The following is a 23,886-nucleotide window of genomic DNA, read 5'->3' as shown; positions in this document are numbered from 1 at the left end:
GCGTTAGCTTGCATTTACGGAGTAGAACTGGCGTAAACTTAATTTAAGGTTCACCAGCTTTTCTTCAGGGAAACCGACGCGACGGTCTTGAAAGCACGGTGGTTCGCTTTTAGACTTTCGAGAGAAAGCCGAGAGCGAACGAGAAGAAAATGAGCAAGTTGAATTGCAGCGCACGATGAAATTCAGCGGCCTGGGGGCGGTAGCTGGCAAACAGTCCGCTGAAAGGGCGGCCACGCCGGCCACCCGTTTAAACTTCCAGCATCAGACGACGCCTGAAATTGATCGCGTGTCATCTCGTACGGGACCGTCCGGCTAAAGGACGGACGCGGAATTTCATTCCTCGTTCCGAGCAACTTATCGACCAACGTTTGTCCATCCGTGGCTTAAATCGTTATCCCTGCCGATTACAGATACAACCAACCCTTCGCCGTGTTTTCCCTTATCCCTTTTACTCCGATCGACTTCTCGCTGACTCAATCTCCTTTGTTCTCCCTTCTATTCGCCCGCTTTGTCCTGTTAGGGAGACGACGCAGAGGTGGGCGAAGCGAAACGAAGAAGAAGTCGTATATTTGACGATGGCGGCAGCTTGGTAGACCAGTTAGTCCAGGATACGTGTCCCAGTTGTGACACGACAAACACGACGCGACAAACAAACTTGTTTCCTAGCGCTACGTCGACGCCAGCTTTCGCAAACGTTCCAACGAATCCGAAGTTGGAGCGGGAAACGATCTACTATCGGTGGACGGCTTCCAGGACGCCTATCTTTTTCGCTGGACGATGGTAAAATTATGCTATTATCGATGCTACGACTGGCCAACATCGAGAACTCAACAAAATTTTCGTCGTATGAAATCTCTCGGTATCTAGATTCGATGTTTTCCTCAAACGAAACTCGCTCGTTCGAATCGGATCGGAACGAAGGAGAACGCGTCGAGAGTGGATAACGAAATAAATCTGGCTAATTAAAGGTAACCGATAGAAGAAAAATAAGCTCCTTCGTTGCCCGACCACTTTACCTTGGCCGAAACGAAGCACGCTCAATTGCCCCCTTTCAAACGAGATTTCTTTTTAAAGAAACGCGTGGCGGGTTGCGCCCTGGTGTGGCTAGTTCTCCCGATCCCGGCACCGGGCATTGTTCGCGACCCGGGGCTGCCGCCCCCTTTCACCCGATCCAGCTTTTCATCCGAAGGAAAGTTGCCCGACTAAAGAATCGCGGTGCACCCTCGACGAAATGTCATTATTCGATGAAATAATTCGCAAACCCGTGCTTCCATTATTCACCCCCTTCTCTCCCCGTTTGTTCGACGAATCTTGACCGAAGTAATTAGAAGACGAAGGAGGAGAGTTATATCCGTCGTCGATCGAGTTCGTTCACCGAAAGTCCCTCTCGAGTTCATCGATCCGTCAAGATTACGATTTTCAACTTTTCAGAGAGCCGGCAGCATTTTCTGCGGCTGTGAAATCGGAATCTCCGACAGCCTCGATTTACCCGTCGGTTGTTACTCGACAAATCTTCGCAGAGAAACTCTGCACGTGGTACACGAAATCGCTGGCAAACCGTTCGTAAATATTCATAACGTCAAGTAACTCTCTTGTGAAACTGCCTTTGATTCGCGCGCGATGCATCGTATAACTTTGCCTACGATTGACCGCTCGCTCGTTTCCAGCTTACCGATGTGACACGACGCTCCTCGAGTCCTCCTTCGATGGAGACCGCGTACGTTTCATTCAAACGATACACGCTTTGCCTGGATAAACGGTCGAGGATTAAAACGATACGCGAGTGAACCCTCTCGAACGGTGCACGCTAACGAGCTTCCTTGCACTCGCGCAACTTGGTTGGAACGAACTGGAAAGCACTTCGCGTTCCCTGGTCGGGAAGGTAGTTGCGGCGGATTTGATCAGCTGCAAAACAGTCCGTCCAACTCCTTTCCGTCTGGGAGGCGCGGTATTTCTCTACCATCTCCCTCGAACTTTTCGAACAAGCTAACTTTCAAACACGCGACGTTCCCTTGCTACTCGTTCGATCGTTTCTCATCCTAAGTGAACCTATCTCGTATCGAAACGTCCGAGCATTTTTCTCATTAATCAAAAACATTAACTAATTTTCAATTCATAGCCCCCGCTCCTTCGTTTTACGCGAAGCGAAAACGAAACTTTTGCAAGTCGCGGTAGTATATAATTGAAAAAAAGAATAGAGAGTATATAGCAGAGATAACCGTGGAAAAAAAAAAAAACAGATCGTTATTACAGGGTCTAGAGGGGAAAACTTTATTGTCGGTGTAATGGACGCGGAGCAGTTCCAACTAGCGGCTCGATTATTAAACTTTGAGCGAGACGCGTTTGCTCTTGCGTACAAGAGGCTCTTCGATCGAAGCGGAATAGGGTAGAGAATATTCGCCGGGTATGGTTCGCGTTGTAAACGGAGCTTATCAACGAGCGATGCTTATTACGTTTGTTAATCGTCTAAACGGAGGTCGAATCTATTCGCGGCTAATTAATATTTGCCGCTATCTACGCGAGCGACGTTCGCCCGATGGCCCGTTTGCCATCCGCGTACGCCTCGCGAGTGTTCCCACGAGATAATGTTCGTGACGTTGCCTGTTCGCCTCTTCCTAAATTAACTTTCCCTCCCTATCCTATCATCCCTTTCCCTCCGCATCCCTCTTCCCTCCTTTTCATCTCCTTAATGACAGTTTTATCAGAAACGACCGCAGCTTCCATTAATTATATTTAATCGGAAGTAATCGAGACGTATCGACATACGCGGAACGGAAACTTGTATTTTCAAGCTTCTTCGAGCCGAGAGTTTGCAACTACGTAACCACGAGATTTTCCCTAGCGAAACAGAGTATCCGGAATCAGGGTAACCGCGTTGAATGAGATTCGAGAACGGACAGGACAAAGGGGAACCGTGTGGAATTAAGATTTAAATCCCATTAGCTAAACAAGGAATCTGGGAATAAAAGTACGCCCGGTTCGCGTTCTGTCCGGAAATGTTTACGAAAGCAAGGGTTAGTTATTTAACTCGAGTAAAATACAAAGTTTCCCTAATTTGGCTGGAAACGATCGTGGTCGGTGATCGAGGAAAAAGGTCGCGACAAACCGTCGCGTTTTGCTGTCTACCGTGGAAACTTTATCGGCAAACTTTCCCTATAAATAAGTCGGTTAACGTAACCCCCGGCCCAGCTTTGTTTTCATTTCCTGCGTTCGTCGAGCATCGAAACTTTGTCTGCCGGTATCCGTGATACGAACGCAAATTGGAGCGACGAATATCAAAACGATCCCGTTGGTTGGCTCCGTTTCGCTATTGAAAACGGAACGCGTTGCGTGGCTGCATGAAAAAATAAACAGGTGAATCGAACCAAACCTAGAATGATTTACCATTTTTCAGAATTTTCACGGAAGAACGAATTCGAGGGAAATGCACGCCGCGGTAGACGTTCATCGGGCCGAAGAAACAGGGTCGTCGTTTCAATTTTTCTTCCGCGGAAATTAACTCGCTACTTTAATACACCATCGAACAAAGGCATTATCTTTGGATTTCTGAAGAAAGAGGAGCCCGTTAACCGGACCGTTTCCTCGCTGCCGAGACATCGTCTGGCGAAAAGGAATCGGCAAAGCGCAACAGACGGTTAACTGGCCGTGAAACGCGAACCAACTCGGAAACAATTGTTAAACGAAGCGGAGTTTATCCCGCGATCAACTCGTCGCTTTTCCCCTCGCTAATTATTGTCATCGGCCGATGAGACAAACGAAGCCGGTCGATACTTTCTTCCCGAGATTTTTCGAGAAAATTTGCAAAGCATGCAAGGAAGGTATCGCGCGCGGAGCGTTACCGAAGCTCCTTGGAAAATCAATAGCGGCGAGGATGCTCGGTTTCGTCGATCGTCCTGCAACGTCTTGCGCTTTTCCTTACCAGCAATCCTCTCGCTGTTGGTTTCACCTCCTTTCCCCGTACATTTATTGATCTATCGAATTGCATCGAGGATATCGAACGGTCGCGATCGCGTCTCGCGATTCGAATGCATCGCGTAACAAAAGCGACGAGGACACGGTGGCAAATGTAATCGGCGCTCAACGAGCATGAACAATCGCAAAGCGTCGATCTCTGTCTGGATAATAATTGTGAGAACAAACAAGGCGAGATTATCGGTGCTAACGGTCGATATAAGCAGCCACTCGACAGCTACTCGATCGGGTTTGCCATTGAATCAAGCGTCGTCACCCGGATCACGAAGATAACGCAATCGCGACGTTTCCTGTGTGAATCGATAACCTGGAAAAATCTTGGAATGCCATCGATTGGCGCTGCTTTGTCAATTAGAATCACCGTTGTCTTACCTCTTCGCTATCGCGGCAAGAGTTTACTATGCTGGCCCGCCGATTAATCGCGCGATATCGAAACGCCTGCGGTGATTCCCTCGCGGCCTCTTCTGACCCGTGAAACGCTCTCGAACGTTATCGCGTACGCGGCTCGTATCGCGTATCGGGGCAAACACAGGGTCGACGTAAAAAGAAGAAGAAAGAACGGAACGGAATTTCGAACGGAGGCGGGAAAAAGCTGTATTTGCATAATGGTCATTCTATCCAGGGGTTGCTGCAAGGTATTTGCAGCGATCGTTCGTCGAGCAATCGGGAAACAAAGAGGGTTCCGTATAGATTTAACAGCAGCCATCCGCGCGAATCGGAGTTACAAAGAAGCGACTGTTCGCTGTGTCGCGTTTGAAACATTATTTGCCCGATCGCGCCGAGGCTGTATCCGAAAACTGCCTCTCTTTAAAGATTCGTCTCTGGGAAGTTCAGAAAGAGGAAGCATCGTGCTAAATAAAAATTCAACCGGTCGGTCGAACGAGCAAACCGATCGAGCCGGGACGATGTAACCAGCGCATCGACTTCGAAACGAACCGCGAGCAGAGGGTTGGCGCTTTAATGAAATTGAAGCGGAATCGAAACGAAAGCGTGGCATCGAAATTCACGTAGGCAATTTGCCGAGGGATTTTCATCGGCCCGATAAAATTACGCTCGAGCTATTGGATTTTTAAGAAAACTTTCGCCGGACTAGGCTTCCAGCTACTTTCTCTGCAAACGCAATTACAGTTTTCTCGTGCAATCGAGATAAATATGTGCCGAAATAAATATTTCTTGAAATTAGTAGACCGACGAAAAGATAGCGTCGATGTGGCAATACTAAAGATAAAGATTGATTACACTTTAACTCGAACGAGGGATATTCCCGGCGTACAAGACGTTGAGTTTAAAAATAGTCGGTGCCGAAGGGGTTAAAGGTTAGCCTACCGTTTAGATTCAGCCAACGTCATCATCCCTCGAGATTCGAGTGTGCGTGTAGACGCGAAAAAAATCGTGGCGAGATAAACGAGGCTCCGCTCGAACAAAGACGGGCTTTGGCTGGCGACGCGCATAATCACGACTCCGTTTCAGCTGAAAGAGCGGACGGAAAACAGAAGCTGAAACGCGACCGATGCTCAGTCGCTGATCAAGCAACTAGCGCACAAGGGAAAACACCAAGCCCGACGTCGCGTCGCGACGCTGGAATGTGTAACGAGCAAGGGGGATAGGAGCTGAAGAAAAGCGGAAAGAAGGCAAGAAACCGGTGACGAGAAGCTAGACTCACACTTTCATCGGACCACCGATTACGAAACAACTTTACGCCCTTGGAAATGATGCGAATTGTTCTCGCGTGGAACAACTGGACCGAACGAAGCCAAGTTGATTTTCAAAAACAATTTCACTTAATCTGCTTTTTAATTAACCTCGACGCAGCAGTTGAATGAAAAGCTATCGGTTTATCTGGCTCGTTGGACCGGCGACGATCGAGCCAGTGTCTACGCTAACGTAATAATCTTCGATCCGGAGGCGGAAATTACGGCCCTCGGCCAGACAACACCTGCCCACCGATGCATCTTTGCCAGCCTCGATCTCGAACGTCCAGCCACCGTTCCAGTATCGTTCGGAAAACGTTTAAACTGGAAGCGAAACAAAACCGATTCCTTCTAATTAACGTCGCGTTACAGGGAAAATTGAGGGGCAAATGTCGCGGGCAATCGAACATGAATTCGAGTTAAGCCTCGACGTTAATCGACGGGGGTATTAACGCGCTTCGTTATTCGTAAATTCTTGCCGGATATGAGCGGAAGCGTATTCGAATATCCCTCGCGAGTTCCTACTCGCTTGCGTTACAAATTATTTTCCCCGAGAAATCAGAGTTTAATAAAAATTTCTATTCCTTTGTAATTTTTCCTCGGAGAGCATTCTCGCGTGATCAAATAAATAGGTCGCCCCACCTTTTCAGACGAGTTTCGAGAGAATTAATGATCATACGCGCATTCTCACTTAATTTATCGCGGCCCGTGGGAAACGGTTGGGCAATAATTAAATTCCACGGGACGCGATTATTCGGGGAAAGCTGTGCAAAGGCGAGACGAATCCGCTCTTTTAAAGTATTACACGACGACATTTAATCTTTGAAACTTTTAAACTCAGCTGCTAAGAAAACTGGCGTTTTCGTTTTTATCTTAAATACCCTAACGTTCGATCGTTTAACTTTTTAATTGGAAAATTAACCATCAGAGTATCGTAGGTAAGCGGAAATGTATTCGATCGAAAGAATCCAACGATGGGAGGACGATGCGATCCCGTTGTCGTAACGTGTAAAAAGAGTCGTAGAACGAGAGAAGTGATTTAACCGGTGAATCGATTACGCGCGCAATAAAGACGAAACAAAGTGGATAATAAAGCGTCGCACGCGTATATCCGCGCGAACGCGTTCACTGCCGCGAAGGCGTCGGCTGCTATTACCTGGAAACAAATGGTCAAGCGAGGAAATGGCGAAATTAACCGGTATCGCGTTTAACAACTGCTCCATTCCGACGGGACAAGAAAGAATAACGTTTACTAACACGGGGAACCGGGTGAATAGAAAAGCAAGTGGAACGCGACGTTTTCCACCCCTCCGGGGACGAACGGTAGGGAAACCGCGCTTAATCAACGTCGCATCGGTCGATGGCTGCGATTTAAACGGGAATTAAGGCGCACTCTTTCCACCTATATTTCATCGCGAATGTCTGCTTCAACGTGTAGGAAAGAACGGAAGGAAAAGATGAGCGCGGACCAGGAAGAGGACCGTGGAAGAAATAGAGAAACTAATAAATGGGCCGTTTAATTGGCTCGCGGGTACTCGACAGACGTAAAGTTTGGTGTATCGGTTTTTCGCGACAATGAGTAATCTCGAGCGAAATCTCGAGTGGACGCGGCGCGCGGCGGAATGAAGAGCGAGCGGAGTGCGTGAGGGGGGTTTTTGCCCGTTTTCACCAACCACGTTTCCTACCCTGCTTGTTTTCCCTCGAAAACTCGTTTCCCTCTTGCGGTCTAAATAACTTTTAAAAATGTGATTCGCCCTCGGTAACGCGTTACCCCGTTCTCTTTTCCTTTCTTTCCGCGTTACTTTGTGTTTTTAAAAGATCGACCAAGCTCCGGAAGGAATAAGGGGGTAAACGATCGAGGAAGAGGTTCGGCACACTTGGTCGATTCGGATTGTCGGAGCGTGATCGTTTAAGGCAACAAACGGGGACCGTGATGCAGCCGATGTTCTATGATGCTGGGAACGGCGAGGCGCGGTGGAGAAGGTTCGCGATCGATTAGGTTATCAGTGTGTTAGCTAGCAGTAGCCAGCAGCCATTGAGAGAGCATTGACGAGCGAGTACAAAGCGGGCTACGCTTGCTCGACCGTGTCCTATCGCTTTGAAAGGGAACGAGAAATTTTCAAATTGCCTCATTACCAAAGGAAGTTGTACGGCTACCGGTAGACTAACGCGACCAGCAGCTTTCGATGCACCTCCTCGACAAAAGAGGGATTCGATACGGTGCGTCCACAGTTTGCCGGGCACACGAGCAAAGCGATTCTTACGTAACGTATTTCCCTGTTCCGTGAAACATCTGTGAATCGTTTAAAATACAACTCCGTGTTTTCGTCTCGGCGAACCAACAATCCTATCCAACGAGAACAGGTTGGAAAGCATCGATTCGATCGCGATCGAACGACAAACTATTCGAGAAATTAGAAATTCGTTCGGTAGCTGGAAAATTGACGAGCCCCGATAATCACAGCACAAGCGATTCCCTTTGGTTACGCTTAATTACACGGTACTATAGATCGTTACCAGCCGTACGAGTGGTTTGCGCGTTTTATCCTGTTTAATCGGTGCCGCGTTAACAACCATCGAAGCTGATCAAAGTTTTTTCGTCCCCCTTTCAAACATCACCCTCCTACTGACCATCGATCGTTTTACTTTACAAAAACTCCGTTCGAATACGTTTGTTTAAATGAAAATAAGATGTCAAGGAGGGCAAGTTGAAATATTGAAACAACGCTGTTCAGAGATATGATAGTCCGATAAAACATTGAAGAAATTCGCGTCGCCTTCGAGCTTAATATAAAGCATTTAAATGCAAATGTAAAATGCATCAACGAGTTTGGAATAAATTGGTCGAGAAGTCGTTTTCCGATTACCGGGGACGACGTTTTCACCCGTTTGACGACGAGAGCGTTCCCATCTCGCCAGCAAGCCGTGCGAGAAACAGCCAATTAAAAATGAAACCGCCTCGCGAATGTAATTTCCTCGCTCCCCATCGGCCCCGACAACAAACGAACCATTCAAAATTCAAAATTGCTCCAATTTTTTTTCTAATTAACCATTCAAAACCGAGTACCTAGAGCATCTTCCGGCTCGGTAAGTTAGACACGAGGCGAAAAGCTCCTTTCGCGCGATCAACGGATCTTTATCCTCGAGCACGAGCTCCTTTTTCCTTTCCCGGTCGTTACGCTCATAGAGGATAGAACACACGCACGCCTCTTTCATTTAGTTAATAGCAACGACACTCCCCGAGTGGATCTCGTGAAACGCGAAAGAATTTCAACGACGGCTTCGCAGGCTACACGCTCGATTATCACCCTCGAACGCAAACTGCTATCCTGCCAGCAATTATTTTATTTTACGAGAACGTCATTACGCGTTACGAGAATCGTTATTAATACCGCGCCGTACATTTTCCCACCTGCCGTTGCGTCGATGCTCCAAATTGCGTTCGAGATCGAATCTCTGGTGAATCGTTACCCGCCGATTAACTCGCGATACTCGTTGATTTGCAAACATTTTCCTCTAATTAGCAACGCTTACCTCTTCTATCTTTTAAGAAACGAATTAAATACCTAAATAACCATCGCGCGCTGTCGATAATTAATTTCCCTTTCGTTCTAATTATTCTTCGCGAACACAAAGCGTGTACGCGAAACCGCTTATAGTTTAGCTGGACGTTTGTACTCGATAAATGGATAGACGGATTGATGGGTGAATAGAGTGTGATACAGAAGAGATAGATGGATTTGTAGATGGGCCTGTGAACGGACGGGCAGTCGAGACAGGGAGATAAGTGTTCGAATAGATTGGAAAGGCGATAAAGAAGGGCACGGATGGGTTGAAAAGCTCGATCGAGGAACTTGTATCTTCTTCCTCTTCCTTTTTCCTTTCGATTCGACGCTCGTAAAATTAACCAGTTAGTTTCGTCCATTCGTCGCCGACTACGGAGCCGAGAACGCGATTTCGTTCCGAGGCTTTTCGCGAAATTGACGCTCATCCGGATGAAAAGTGAACGAGCGCGGAATGGAGGAACTGGTGGCGGAAAAAATTGCGTGGTCGTCGAGTCTGGAAAAGATGGAAACTCTCTGGCTGGACGGCGCAACAATAGCGATCGTATATATTCGTGGCCGATGGAAAATGCACTTGCCGCTACTCGACCGATCCACTTTACGATATTTCATGCTACTCTTCGTTCCCGATGTACACAGGTGTGTTTTACATTTTCATACACCTTTATTGTCCTCCCGCTTCGTTATTCGTTATTCCTTCAAAATTGCATCGTTATTCGTCGTTCTTCTCGCAACGAAGCTGAAAAGCAGCTGATCCGTGTAAAGAGAAGGGTGGAAAAAAGAGAAGGAATAGAGCGATTCGACGATGCGTGCGACCGAAAATTCAAAAAAAGCACAGTCGTCGAATCCGCGGCTCGATCTTGACCAGTAGTTGCGGCACAATTATCGGAAAATTCCAATCCCTCCACGGATCCATATTTTTCCGTTCGCGGTCAATCTTCCATTCCATTTCTGTTCGCCGATCGACCAATGATTACCTTCCGCGATGCACTGTCAGCCCTCTGAATCTCCGTCGAACGATCAAGACGCGTAACGAGTCGAAAATTCGTCGATAGACGAGGATGGAATAATTTAAGGCACGATGATCCTGTTCTATCGATCGACGAAGGTATAACTTTTCGATCAGCCTCGCTCGACGGCGTACAGCAAGTACATTGGCCATGGAACGATATTATTTTGCAGATTAAAAGAGACGAGATAATGTGCTGGTCGTATAGATCGGAGATTATCGTACTCCGGAGACTCGGTCACGAGAGACGCTTACTCGGAATTTCTCTAGTCAAAGCTTATTTAATGATATTGCGCTTACGTAAGCAGAGGCGTAATTCCAAGATCGAAAGTCGTTAACGCCGTATCGCGCGACGGGATTACTGCTCTTCCTCGTCAAATCGTATCGAAACGTATCGAAACGTATCGGAACGTATCGGGAGTGCGACTCGTGACAGCGATCGCGTTTTCCTCTCCATCTAACGTTTTAATAATCAAGAGAAAATTTCCTCTATTTCCTAGCGGAACGATCGATCGCCTTCTTAATTAACACGGGATTAACGATAAAGCGAGTTTAATATCATCTCCATAAACAGGCTTTTTATTCGAAACTTCAAACCTTTCGTCCCGATGGAATTTATTGCTAGAAATATATCCTCGAACAAATTCGATTAATTCGTTTCGCGTTCCAGAGAGTTTGTCATCCACGTGGAAGTCGTACATATTTCGCCGTCGCGTCGTTCTCTTTTGCAGTCTCATCATCGGGGGACCGGAACTTGATAACGCGGCGAATTTAGATGGAAAGAGATTAGACCCGAGGTTCTCTACGTGGCGAAACGCAGGCCCATTTCGACCATCCATTGAAACGTATTCAATATCGGAACGGAGGCGTTCATCGTTCGACCGCAATTTTCGAAAACGAACGCTGATATATTGACTGCACTCGACCCGGCTGCGGTCGGATCCGTTAAGTATTAGAACGCGAGCTGGATGAATGTAATTGCGGCAAACAGAATTTGTTCTCGCGTTATATGTATGCGAATCATGAATAATCGAGATATCGCTATTTCCGGGGAATCCGTTTACCTACAGCTGTAGTATCTGCCGGGTGTATGTACATAGAACCTTGTCGACAGTCGGCTGCTATTTGACTACGTTTAACGTTTCCTTTCTCCGAAATGTCTGTTGTAAATTTAGAGTTGGTTCGTGTAGGGTAAGTGCGGCGACGTCGTCCGCAATCCTCTTACCAAAAACGCCAAATCCTTGAGGAACAATTTCCCTACTTTCGAGGGGGATGTAACGTCGGTTGTTCGACTTCCCTACACCCTGCTCGCCTCTTTCCGAACAATCAATCCTATGACATCCGATAGCTAGCCACCCTTCGATCCACCGACTATCGCCGGACATCTCCACTGCTTCCCCTACTGACGGGACTTACTCTAAATCCCAGACTTAAATCTATCAAAGTCGAACGGTATTTCGGCTATTCTGGCTTTAACTTGATTTTGAAAATATCGCCGAAACGAAGGAGCAAGAATAGAAGGAAGGGAGAAGATGAACGTAAGAATACCGGTAAGGGTAAGAGATACAAAGCGGTTAATGCGATTCGACCGGATTTTCTTTGAAGTCTTTCCAAGTAGATCCAACGCAAAGGAGATTTACCCGGCCGGAATGACATTACGTGCAAGCGCGTTAAAATTCTCTAACGCTCTGTATAAACGTCTCGCCCCCAATTTTTTCGACTCGAACGAACTTCGTCGAACTCCGTTCTTCGCGTTAATTTCTTCTCTCAACCTCCACTTCCAGCTTTCTTTTTTTTTTTTTTTCTTTCTTCCTCGCAGCGAATCAAAGTTTCAGTAGGCGTTCAGAATTTCCCAGCGGAGCTCGACTCGCGAGAGAGACAACGAAAGTTGCCAACCAACTGGCGGGAACTTTCGAATTCCATGGAAATAAATAAAAACAGAGGGTTAACGAGACAGTTGGCTCGAGGATGAGGGTTATTTGTCGTCGATTTAAATCGTCGCTCCCCGTGTCGGCCCGCAAGATTGAGTAGGTGCAGTTGCAAACGCAAGCGCTCTCCTGCTAATTACGTCAGGATTACGATAGTTGAATGCGTTTCACAGGTAATGGAGAGTGCTCGACAGCTGGATGCGGATTTCGCGTTAATTAATCGAAAACCATCGTTGCTTCAATAATCATCGTCTGGCGATACGCGTCCTTCGAAACAGGTGGTCTTCTCCATCGAACCGATGGAAAACGGAATCTTGTAACCAGCTGTTTATCGCGGTTTAAATTTCCTGTTCGAACCGTGTCGATTATCCTTATCTGTTCTTCGCGATATCATCGATCAGTGTGTCTCGTACGAGAGAGATTCCGATTCTCGATCTTCACCGATATCGTTACACTCGATAAATGCTAGAGAAGGAGGAAAGATTTCTTTCGCTTCAAAAGTAATCCGTCCCGCCGTTCTAGCGTTCCTCCACGAAATAGAAACGTCCGTCAACGAGCAGACGTTTAAATTAGATTTGAATTTATCATCTGTGGCTGAAGAGCGCGCGATGTGTGTTACCGGTGGCCAAAGGAAGAACGAAAGGTGAAACGGTACCTCGGTCTCGTGGGAGGGAAAACCGTGTTTAGAATGATTTCGTTCACAGAAAGGAAGCCGATATTTATTGGTTTACGGTGACAAGGAAAGATAGTTACACCGAGACGTCGTAAAAATCGTTTTCCCTAGGAAATAGAACGGTATCTATCGGCCAGCAACTTCTAAATAAACTAACGTTATCGCCTAGCCGAAGTTGCATAATTAATCCAACGGTGTCGCGATCCGTGGCAAAGTGAAACGGCTCTTGTTCCGTAATTTCAACTTGTTCTCTATCGGTACGCGTACTTGGAAAAGCTAGTGGCTGCGTTTTACCTAACGGGCTGCATTTGACGTAATTCAGGAACTTTGACGGGCGACCGGATGCAAGGATTTACGCGTCCCTCGTTGAACGTAATCCCGGTTAGGTCGCCTCCCGCACCGTTGCACCGCGACCAACTTATTTCAATTACAATGGCGACGTTCGAAGCCGAGATCCGTAACGTTTAATCCAGAAATACGACCTTTACGTTGCCGCGTCTCGAAAAGTAATTACATTTGTTCGAAATCTCCGTTGATCGAGTAGGAATTTTCCACGGAGGATACGGTAATTTTCAACGTCCGCGTTAATCGACGAGAAATATTCGAAAATGATACGAAAATGGTATGATAAAGCGGGAGAAAGGGTTAGTAGTTAGACGTGGAAACGCGTTTCTATGCGAGCAGAGCCGCTTCAAAGCCGCTTTGTTTCTTTCGCACGCCGGGTTTTCTTCCCTGGAGAACAGGCCTCGTTCCCTAACCCGAGACCAACCGCGATGGAGGCTCGATTATTTTTCATCGGAGAGTTTGGACGGTAAAAGGGTGACGTGGGTTTCAGAAGCGAACCAACGAACGCGCGAACAAACCATCTAAAAGGGAAGACGACATTCCTGGCGCCCGGTGACTTTGAAAAATTCATCCCAGCTTGCTCGTTAGGTCGATGTAGGTCGTTCGTTTTTCTTTTTTTTTCCCCCTTTTTTCCCAAGTAAAAGCTGCGTTTTTCACGGGCAAATTTTCGAGCGCTCGATTTTTCGGATAAAACCACTCCTCCATTAACGCGTTCGCTACCGCGAGTATCAACGGCGTTTCGAAAAAAAAAAGCGCTATTTCTATTAACGAAATAACAATTCGGCAGGTATTTCACGTCGAAAAATATCGAAGAAAAATGGGTTGATTTCACGTGGAAAGAGAGACGCGGAATCGAGACATTTTTCCACGGCTCATTCCGCTCGATGTCCAAAGGGAGATGGATTTAACAGAGTCCCGGGTCCAGAAAATCGTTTCGGCTCTGTTACGGCGAGTATCGAATTCCTGATATCGGGCAAACTTCCGATACGTCGCGCCGCAAGCTTCCATCCGAATCGAACCGGAAAAGACGTTCGCGACAAGGGCTACTTCGTACTTTCTTCATCGATCCGTACTTCGATCGATCGCAAATTCGATTTTTCTCATTTTCTGGATAATCAGTTTCACTAAAATTTCAACGGTTCACCTCGTGACTACCTGACGAACTCGTGTTTGACGAGGAAACACGATGTCTTGCTTTCGCGTTTTCCAAATGTCCATCACTCGCTCGTCTTTGCACGGAATCTTCTCTTCCCTTTGTTCCGTTCAAGTACAACGACGTTCTCTTTGTTCGTTTCTTTTTTCCTTTCTATTTTGCCTACGATACGCTCTTATTGTCTCTCGTTCTCAACCCTCTTCGCATTCCTTCGACTTTGTTACTCGCGATTGTTCGCCTCAGTTTTCCACGAATCTCTTTTCTCTTTCGACCTGCATGCTGTTTTAATTAACGAAAGAAAAAGCACGCGGATCGCGTTCGCTTTACGCTTTTCCACAAAGAAACGGAAAATAGCAAATTGTACGAATACGATGAACCTTCGGATTCAACGCTGCTGCTACCCCGTTCGACGCGGCAGGGATGAAAGGATGAAAAATGTTTCCGTAAAATACGCTCGACGAACGTAATTGTAATTGATGCGGGCGCGAGTTAATTCGAGGTAAATCCTCCGCTATTTTGCACGGTATATTTGGGAGAAGAAAATCCTGCTACGTTCAGCCGAAACAAAACAAAGAGCTAGACTCGTTCAGAATTCACGCGAGAAAACACGAAAGCTCCTATACGGGCAAATAGCTAGCGGCTATTTAACCAACTAAATTCTTCTCCCTACGCTTTACTCATTTTTCTTACAGTCCTTGCCTTCTCTTATCTTCTTTCTCGGTTGATTAATTTATAAAGTTTCGATTCGAGAAAAAAGCAGAAGCGATCCATCGTTAATTCGTCTTCGACGACGATGACTATGACTTTTAATGACGACATTCACTGAGAGTTCGCGATATCGATTACGGCTAGATGAAAGTACAGGTCATTGCCGGTGACCTTTCGATCCTCCGATACCATTCAAAGACGAATCCATCCTGATTGAAGAAGTACGAATGCAACGTTCCTTCGTTTCCTGGTGTTCTTATACATCATTTAACTTTCCCGACTCGCCGAGCGTAACATTTGCCCGGATAGGATACTCCGTCTAGCTTCGGGTGTAAATTATGAGCGGAAGCAACGAACCAAGAGTACATCGCATCACGCGGGTTATTTGTCGCCCGTTTCGCACGACCGGATATTAATTTTCCATGATGCAAAATGGATTCTTATTTCTCGATCGTTCGTGATCGAACAGAAAAACAATTGGTCGAACAAGAAAATGCTTTTAGCAACTTCTTTAATAAAGATCCGCAAGCGATCGTTATCGATACGCGTCTTTTGTTTTCTTCGGATCAAAGATATCGTAGGGGAATAATCGAAAGTACAAGTACGCCGGTACTCGTAGCAGAGCCGATAAGTAGAGTAACCGAGTATCGCTTCTCGCCCTCACCCCTTATCCTAGTTCGCACCGAAAGCCAAACGGTTCATTTGCGCTTATCGTTACTCGAGAGCGCGGTGCAGGATACCGTGAATTGCAACAGTCGTTACTCGAATTTATCAGCGCGCACCATTTAAATATGCATAGAGGATAGAAGAGCAGCCGAGAGTACTCGTGCGCGCACACCTGGCTATGACCTATGACCTATCGGTAGATATAACCGGAACAATGTCAAACACCCACGCAAATTCGTTAATAATCCACGATTCCGTTTCAAGTCGACTCGACCTTAATGGGATTCCAAACGAAATTTTTCATTCCCCGTCGATATTCTGTAACCGCGCATTCAAGACAAGAATTACCTACAAACGAATTCCTTCGACGAATTATTCAGCCAATTTGATTTAAAACGCAAAGTTAGTTATTTACGAAACTACTTTCGGTATAACGTTTTCAACAAGAGCAACTTCGACGAGCCGGCTGATCTAATTCGATTCTCGTCTCTCGCGTTTCGTTAAAGAGAACCGGAATAATTATCTCAACATCCCGAGATTATAGTTTTCAATTAGCTGATATAAAGTCGCTGGACTTTTAATTAAAAGTTTGCGGCTAGATATCGGATATCGGTATCTCCTAGGAGATGATTAAAACAGACGCTGGACGGGAAATTATTTTATTATTTTAATCGTGCTACGCTTAGTTAACATCGAAGTTATACGATATTTTCTCCACAGACGTTTCGCTGTTCGTCAAGTAGATTCCTTCCTCTTTTCCAACGAGTCCGATGCATTCTCCTTTTTCCCCGAGTGAACCGAGTTACTTCTTTGAATCGGATAAACAACAAATTTCCTGCTTTTTATTCCTTTCTCCTGCTTGCCGGTGAAACTTTTGTAATTCCTGATACCTTTTATCTCTTCGCTGTTGCTGTCGCGGAAAAAGAAACCTAAAGTAATTGAATCCAAGTTTCCCGAGACGCGAACCGAGATCCGATGTAAAGATTCGTAAGAACGAATAACTACCGGACACCTTTACGATCTCCGAGCCGCAAAGATTTTTTCCTCGAGTAACAACGAAATAGGAAAATTTATCGGCGATGCATGACGAGCTTCCAATCTCGTTAATTAGCTTCCTCGACGAATAAACGCGGAATTTTCTCTCGTCCAGCAATTTTCTTTCCGTTCGCTCTCTCGTTTCGTCGGATCGACTTTACGACTTTCCGCTGTTCTCCGTTACTAGATTGTACACCATAAACGTGAAACTTTTCCGCGACCTCGAGAACGGAAACTGGAGAGCCTACAACTCTGTTCGACGCCAGTCATTTTTCCGCGACTTCCTAGACGAATCGTTTCCTCGTTTCCATCCACTTTTGAGCACCGTTTCAAACTTCCTGAACCACGGTGAGACTTTGAAAACCTTCCACGCTCGCAAGGGAAGCGTGTCGGAATTCAAAGGAGGAAACGAGTCGAGTAAAATTATAGCGACAGCTAATGATAGATCGAGACTCCTTAGAACGATACAAGGCATTCGCACGCCAGTCTGAAACGAGGAATTATCTACCCTGACGATCCAATAAAACATTCAACAATTCCATTTTTATTTGTCTCCTAAAGCCGCGTTACTCCTCCTGGAGATCGATCCCGAAGGTTATCGTCGCATCGCGATGCGTTCAAAGCAACGCGTAAAAGAAAATTTCCGAATAAAGAAGAGGGATTAGGACAGTTGGTTACTTCCGATCGAACGGGTTACGGACGAAGCAATACCGACCATTCCGATTATTATCGGATTGCTGCGGCACCTTGGCACGCGACAGGGCGACAGTGGTTTCCCTAAATTTACCGCTTTCCCAGATCCGCCTATCTGCAATACGACCGAGGATCCACTCCTTCGATGTACACGCGCTCGTACAAATATTTGGGTCATGTTCGCGAAATTCGAGCAATCGAAGAGGGAGAAAGTTTCTCGCGCAAACAGTCCGCCGCTATCGTTCGAAAGACTTGCCTGCAAGAGCTTTCAGATTGGTCCTTTGCGCTCGGATCGTCGCTCGGCAAACAGACATTCAAGAATATTATACCGGTTGCTTCCGTTTCCAGAAACTTTCACAACTAAATGCATAGAATACGAGGAGGCTAGACGAGTTGCTTCAATTCAGCGAGCAACGATAAACGAATGGTTTTCTCTCAGCCATTTCCCTTTCGTTCTACTACTTTCCCATCTTTCTCAAATCACACATCGCAGATTTTATCGAATTCGGCTAACTGTATTTGGAGCACGAGACACGTGTATATCTCCGCTACTCTTTCCGCGACGTCTCTTTACTTACAATTAGTTTACTTCGACAAGGCAGAGTGTACGACGACAGCATTGATTTCATTTCGAGCCACGAAACTTCTAATGAAATTTTGACTTTGATAGTTCGCGCACAATAGATTGGCCTGCTTCGTAAACTCGACGCGACGGATAGCGAAACGCGGCGCGGCGGAAAGGATTTCCCAAAGGATCGCGATCCTAATCGATCCTATATTAGCAAGGTTTCATCGTTTCACGACTCGTGCCGTGCGTGGCTACGAGGAAATTTTCCGTCGAGAAACGAGAAGAAAGTCTCGCGTAGCTCTGTTAAGAGACCGCAATTTCGTTTCAATGTTTGCGGAAAGTAGCTGCCGCGGTCTTTGACGAAATTAATAGCTGCGATTGCGATAAAAGTAAATAATGGAACCGAGTCGGTTCTTAATCCTCTTGTACATTCGCGTGCGAGAGCGGAGATAACGCTGGGCGAGTACACTACTATATACGGCTTTAGCGATCACAGTCTTTACCGATCTCAAAAGAATCGCTCGATATCTTTACCATTCACACGAATAATCGAAATTTTCATCCATAATTTGGGGGACAAAGGACTCGGCCATGCAACCTCGCCAACAAGATACAGAAGTTACGGCCAAGAGATAATAGAATGCTTAACTAAGTTAACAGCGAGACGACAAAAGCCGATATATCGAGCATGGATAGTAAACGACGAACGTAAACGTTTAATTAATAGAGCAACGAGTTAGGCTGAAATGCTTGGAAACGAGTTCACTGGGCCAACCTGTGCGCCGATCCACAGGCAGATGCTAATTTCCCTTGTGCGCATACATCTACGAAAGCTCGATATGCCGATTGCGGTATCCAAAATACAATATACTAGCGCGACTGTCACGTGCACGCACTATATCTTCCGCTTACGTTTATCTATCGACTAACTTGGCAAATACGATTCGAACAAGCCCAAGCTATTGTTCCAAGTGGAACCGCAAGACAGCTACCGTTTCTAAGATGCAATGATACAAAGAACAATCATTTATTTATTTAACGATTATTAACGGGTATTTTGTTCAGAAATACAAAAAATAAGTACTTTTACTTTAGAAATGCATTCGTTCAAACATTATGCGCAGTAAAGCTCAACGGTATGTCAAAACCGGTTTTGACATGCCGCTGGGGTTAGGTTGACGCCATATTGAATTTTGTCTATAGACTATTATTTTCAATCAATTCTATCGAGCATACGTGTAATTATGATAAAGAATAAAGAATAATTGTAAAACATGCGACTTACCGATCGTTGACTTGTACCACTGCCACCATGATCCATCTTGACAGGCGGGAAACGGTAAGGCATGACGCCATGACACATGACGCACATGGCAGGCCACGCGTTAAAACTCTGTAACACAATAAAATACCACAATGAATACGCGTTAAATGCACTAATTACTCGCGTGTATATATTATGTAAACGCATACACAAAAATATGCCCGACTTGTCGAATTTTAAATGCGTACTTACCTGTCTATGTAAACACAATCGGCCGATACGTCCTCACTCCCCGCCGGTTCGAATGAAACTAGCCACGCGTAGATGCTGCTCCAATCCCCGCGAGAATTCAAACAAACAATTTGATGCACTATTATATCTATCGAAGTTTATTAATAAATGTGAATATATTGTAAATTTTTATATTATATTTATCATTGTTATTGTTTTATAACATTCAACGAATACTATTCATTAATTAAGATGCACGGGGAATTTACAAATAATTAAAAATTATTTTAATTAACTTCGCAAACAAAAATGAAAACATCGCAAATTGGAGTGAAAACGTATCGTTGCTGTAAATCAACGAGGGTACATATATTCAAAACCGATATATTGCGTTAATTAGAATGAAAAAGAGAACGGATAGACTGTTTTTAATCAGTGTATTTTTATGGATTGCAGATATCGAATGGTCACTCAAAGCTTGCAATTATTTATTTCAAGTTTATTCAAACTTATAGAGAATTGACCAATTTCTTTCCTATCTGTTTCCAACTTTGCAGAAAACAGAGGCGTTTGTAATTATAGACCGTAGAGACTATTCGAGGTAATGCTGCGACATTTCCCGCGGCCAGTGAAAATAAGACATTCCGTGTGCCCTACATTCTGACATTGGTACTTTTAGCGTACGATTAATCTTTCAACGCCTTGCACCTTGGTACGCGCGAAAAAATTTCCATGATTCCATACCGATCAAACGCGGATCCAAAGGGAAAAGAGCGAAAAGGTTGAAAAGTGCGTTGCTCGCGAAAGCACCGGCTCCCATCGTTGGACATTAACTTCGCGTTTCCGTTTCCGTTTCTAACTCGGGAAAGCTCTCGCTTGACATCGAGTATCCTCAATGCAGAAACGGGAAGCTTCAGCCACGCTTTGACACGCGGGATTTGTTACCGAGCTGCTTCTGACGTTGCTCGAGCGTCTCGTCGTAAAATATACGCGAGCACGTTCATACTATGCAAATGCGGCTGCTATGCGCTACCGTGTAAATAAAAATAGGCTAGGTCGAGCTGCAACAAATGGTAGGGTACAAAAGGACAAGAGACAGCGTTATCTAGCGGAAACTAGATTCAAAAATTGAGTAAAACTTTGAAAGTTTCGCCGAGCGTTTACCCCTTTTCCGTTCGAGTTTCCTTCGAACGAAAACTTTTCCCTCGAATAACACGAAAATATGAAATAGAGGAAACACGATTCTGTTTCAGTGCAACACCGCGGTCGGAGTGAAGGCGTTTTTCGACATGATGCATAGCGGACCGCACAAAGTGATGCTGTTCGGAGCAGCCTGCACCCACGTCACCGATCCCATCGCTAAAGCGTCCAAACACTGGCGTCTAACGCAGGTGAGCGAACAAAGAAGAAGACCCTCGTTTCTTTCCAAACTTGCTCCATCAATTAACGCCACGAAAGCTAACGAGCCGAAAGACGATCGATCTCTCTCGGTAGATTCGTTTGAAACCAAGCCAGTTATTCTCTGTTACAGCTTAGCTACGCCGACACGCACCCAATGTTCACGAGCAACAGCTTCCCGAATTTCTTTAGGGTGGTACCCTCCGAGAACGCTTTCAACGCTCCCCGTGTAGCCCTTTTGATACACTTCAATTGGACCAGAGTCGGTACAATTTATCAAAATGAACCGAGATACGCCCTGGTGAGTACTTTCGATTCTCCTTATCGTTAGACCAAACGAATCGAAGACACTCCGGTTTGCTTGTATCGACAGCTTTCGTTTATTTCTAGGCGCACAATCGGCTGGTCGCCGATCTGGACGACAACAAAATGGAAGTGGTGGAGACGCAAAGTTTCGCCACCGAGGTGAGCTCCGCCCTCGAGAAGCTGAAGGAAAAGGACGTTAGGATAATTCTAGGCAATTTTAACGAAGTCTGGGCTAGACGAATATTCTGCGAGGCCTACAAGTAAGCGAAGCGATCGGTAGATCAATATCGAGTCGATTGAAATTCTGAACGAGAGCGATCGCGTTTATAGGTTCGGTATGTTCGGGAGAAAGTATCAATGGGTTATCATGGGAACGTACGGGGAGAAATGGTGGCTTCGATCCGGAGGCGGCTGCGATCCCTCCGAGCTCTCGGAAGCTCTGCACGGTGCCATTTTGACGGACCTTCTGCCCTTGTCCACGGAAGAACGGTACACTGTATCTGGAATCGTGAGTAATTTAATGCTAATTTTTGATTTCCTTCGCAAATTCACTTGTTTCGTTTCCGAATCGAATATTTTCCAGACGCCGGATCAATATCGAGTCGAATACGATTCGAGACGAGGCAGCGATTACTCGAGGTTTCACGGATACACATACGACGGCATATGGGCGGTCGCGTTGGCCATACAACACGTGGCACGTAGAATAAGGCACTACCGTCCCAATCAGACTATATCGGATTTCAGATACAGAGATGCGCTCTGGGAGAAGCTGTTCCTCGAGGCGCTGAGAAACACCAGTTTCGAGGGTGTGACGGTCGGTAATATTGGTAAAACGACAAAACGTCCAAAATTAACGAGAATTGTTCATTTCTTTCGATTCGCGATAAAGATATCACGATTACGCACAGCCTGATTATGATGTTGATTTTCCAGGGGCCTGTACGTTTCTACGATAACGAAAGGAAAGCTTACATTCTGTTGAAGCAGTTTCAAAGTGAGTACGCTAAAAGATTCTACGTAAGGTCGACGATATTCGTACGCGTTTTGTTATCGCAGGTAGCAGCGAAATTAAGGTAGGAGAATTCGACGGGGTGACCGGTGTTTTGGATCTAACCAGAGGCGATCCTCTCGTTTGGAGAGGCAGATCACCGCCAAAAGATCGAACTCTTCACATCATCGAGCACTCGACTGTAAATATTACCATCTACGCTGTGCTCGCGTCGGCGGCAAGCGTGGGTATCGTCATGGCGGCCATTTTTCTCGCCATCAATATTAAATATAGAAATCAAAGGTGATTATTCGAGAGACGGTTGTTCCTTTGAATTTCCACTTCTTCTCACGCTTCTTTATTTTTTGGCTCGACATATCGAAAGCGAAATGTGTAGAGGGTGTAGAAAGGTAGCGGCGTCGCGTCAGACGAACAGAACGCACGGACGCACGATCGAAACGACCGACAGACATAAATCACTCTCCCGCTCGAAATCCGGGAATAATTTCGCTGGATAAAACGATCGATCGCGCATATGGTCTCCCTTTTACCCCGTCCTCCGCATTCCCATGTCTTTCTTCTCATGTCCGGTCATCTTCGACGTTTCAGATACATAAAAATGTCATCGCCGCATTTAAACAACCTCATTATCGTCGGATGCATGCTGACCTACAGCAGTGTAATTTTCCTTGGGTTAGATTCGCAGCTGTCCAGCGTAACGGCATTTCCCTACATATGCACCGCCAGAGCATGGCTACTGATGGCTGGTTTCTCGTTGGCCTTTGGTTCCATGTTCTCGAAAACGTGGCGGGTACATTCCATCTTCACCGACGTTAAGCTCAACAAGAAGGTGACACATTATTTTCTATCTGTCCAGCGTTTTCTCTCGCCACTGGTCGCCACACCCTTTCTAACGAATTCTATCTGCTCGTTTTTAGGTCATCAAAGATTATCAGTTGTTCATGGTGGTCGGTGTATTGTTGTTTATCGATCTAGGAATTATGACCACGTGGCAAGTCGCCGATCCGTTCTATAGAGAAACGAAACAAATGGAACCCTATGTACGTGAGACGAACCGTAGGGTATTAACACGAGATCAGGAGGTGAATCGCGTGATAAACTCCTCGAACGTTCCTCTTGTTTTCAGCCTCATCCTTCCAGCGAAGATATCATCATAATACCGGAGAACGAGTACTGTCAGAGTAATCGAATGACCGTATATTTAGGGTGTATATACGCGTACAAAGGTCTGTTAATGGTACGTAATTTGTAGGGGGTAACAATCGATCCCACACCCTGATATTTCCTTTCGAAACGAAACTTAACAAGCGGCAGTCACGAACCGAGTGGTTTTTCGGTGACGACTACGCGACGCTGATCGATGATAACGCGATTATCACACGTTCCAGATATTCGGCGCCTTTTTAGCATGGGAAACGAGACACGTCAGTATCCCGGCGTTAAACGACAGCAAGTACGTTGGAATGAGCGTTTACAACGTGGTGATCATGTGCGTAACCGGAGCAGCCATAAGCTTCGTGCTGGCCGACAAACAAGACGCAATGTTCATTATGTTGGCGGTGTTCATAATATTCTGCAGCACGGCCACCCTGTGCCTGGTATTCGTACCGAAGGTACGACAAAACGCAGATTCTCTCGTTAGGCCGACCCGTATCTCGCGACGTATAAGCT

The 23,886-nt window shown here is 45.9% G+C and overlaps 1 protein-coding gene across 2 annotated transcripts in view; it reads left to right on the top strand.

The window, feature by feature from the left end:
• The window catches only part of GABA-B-R2 (gamma-aminobutyric acid type B receptor subunit 2), a 63,769-nt gene that overhangs the window by 35,216 nt on the left and 4,667 nt on the right, over nt 1-23,886 (top strand). For both annotated transcript variants that reach the window (XM_076688448.1, XM_034325777.2), the window contains exons 3-13: nt 20,753-20,890; nt 21,031-21,198; nt 21,288-21,463; nt 21,534-21,711; nt 21,787-22,020; nt 22,140-22,200; nt 22,263-22,497; nt 22,804-23,044; nt 23,133-23,255; nt 23,342-23,452; nt 23,604-23,828. In XM_076688448.1, coding sequence (XP_076544563.1) covers nt 20,753-20,890; nt 21,031-21,198; nt 21,288-21,463; nt 21,534-21,711; nt 21,787-22,020; nt 22,140-22,200; nt 22,263-22,497; nt 22,804-23,044; nt 23,133-23,255; nt 23,342-23,452; nt 23,604-23,828 — 1,890 coding nt within the window. The remainder of the gene's footprint in view (nt 1-20,752; nt 20,891-21,030; nt 21,199-21,287; nt 21,464-21,533; nt 21,712-21,786; nt 22,021-22,139; nt 22,201-22,262; nt 22,498-22,803; nt 23,045-23,132; nt 23,256-23,341; nt 23,453-23,603; nt 23,829-23,886) is intronic.

Source organism: Osmia lignaria, chromosome 5 (genome assembly GCF_051020975.1).
Source record: "Osmia lignaria lignaria isolate PbOS001 chromosome 5, iyOsmLign1, whole genome shotgun sequence".
Classification (NCBI taxonomy): domain Eukaryota; kingdom Metazoa; phylum Arthropoda; class Insecta; order Hymenoptera; family Megachilidae; genus Osmia; species Osmia lignaria.
The sequence above is the reverse complement of the archived record's forward strand: the minus strand, read 5'-3'. Positions and strand labels throughout refer to the sequence as shown.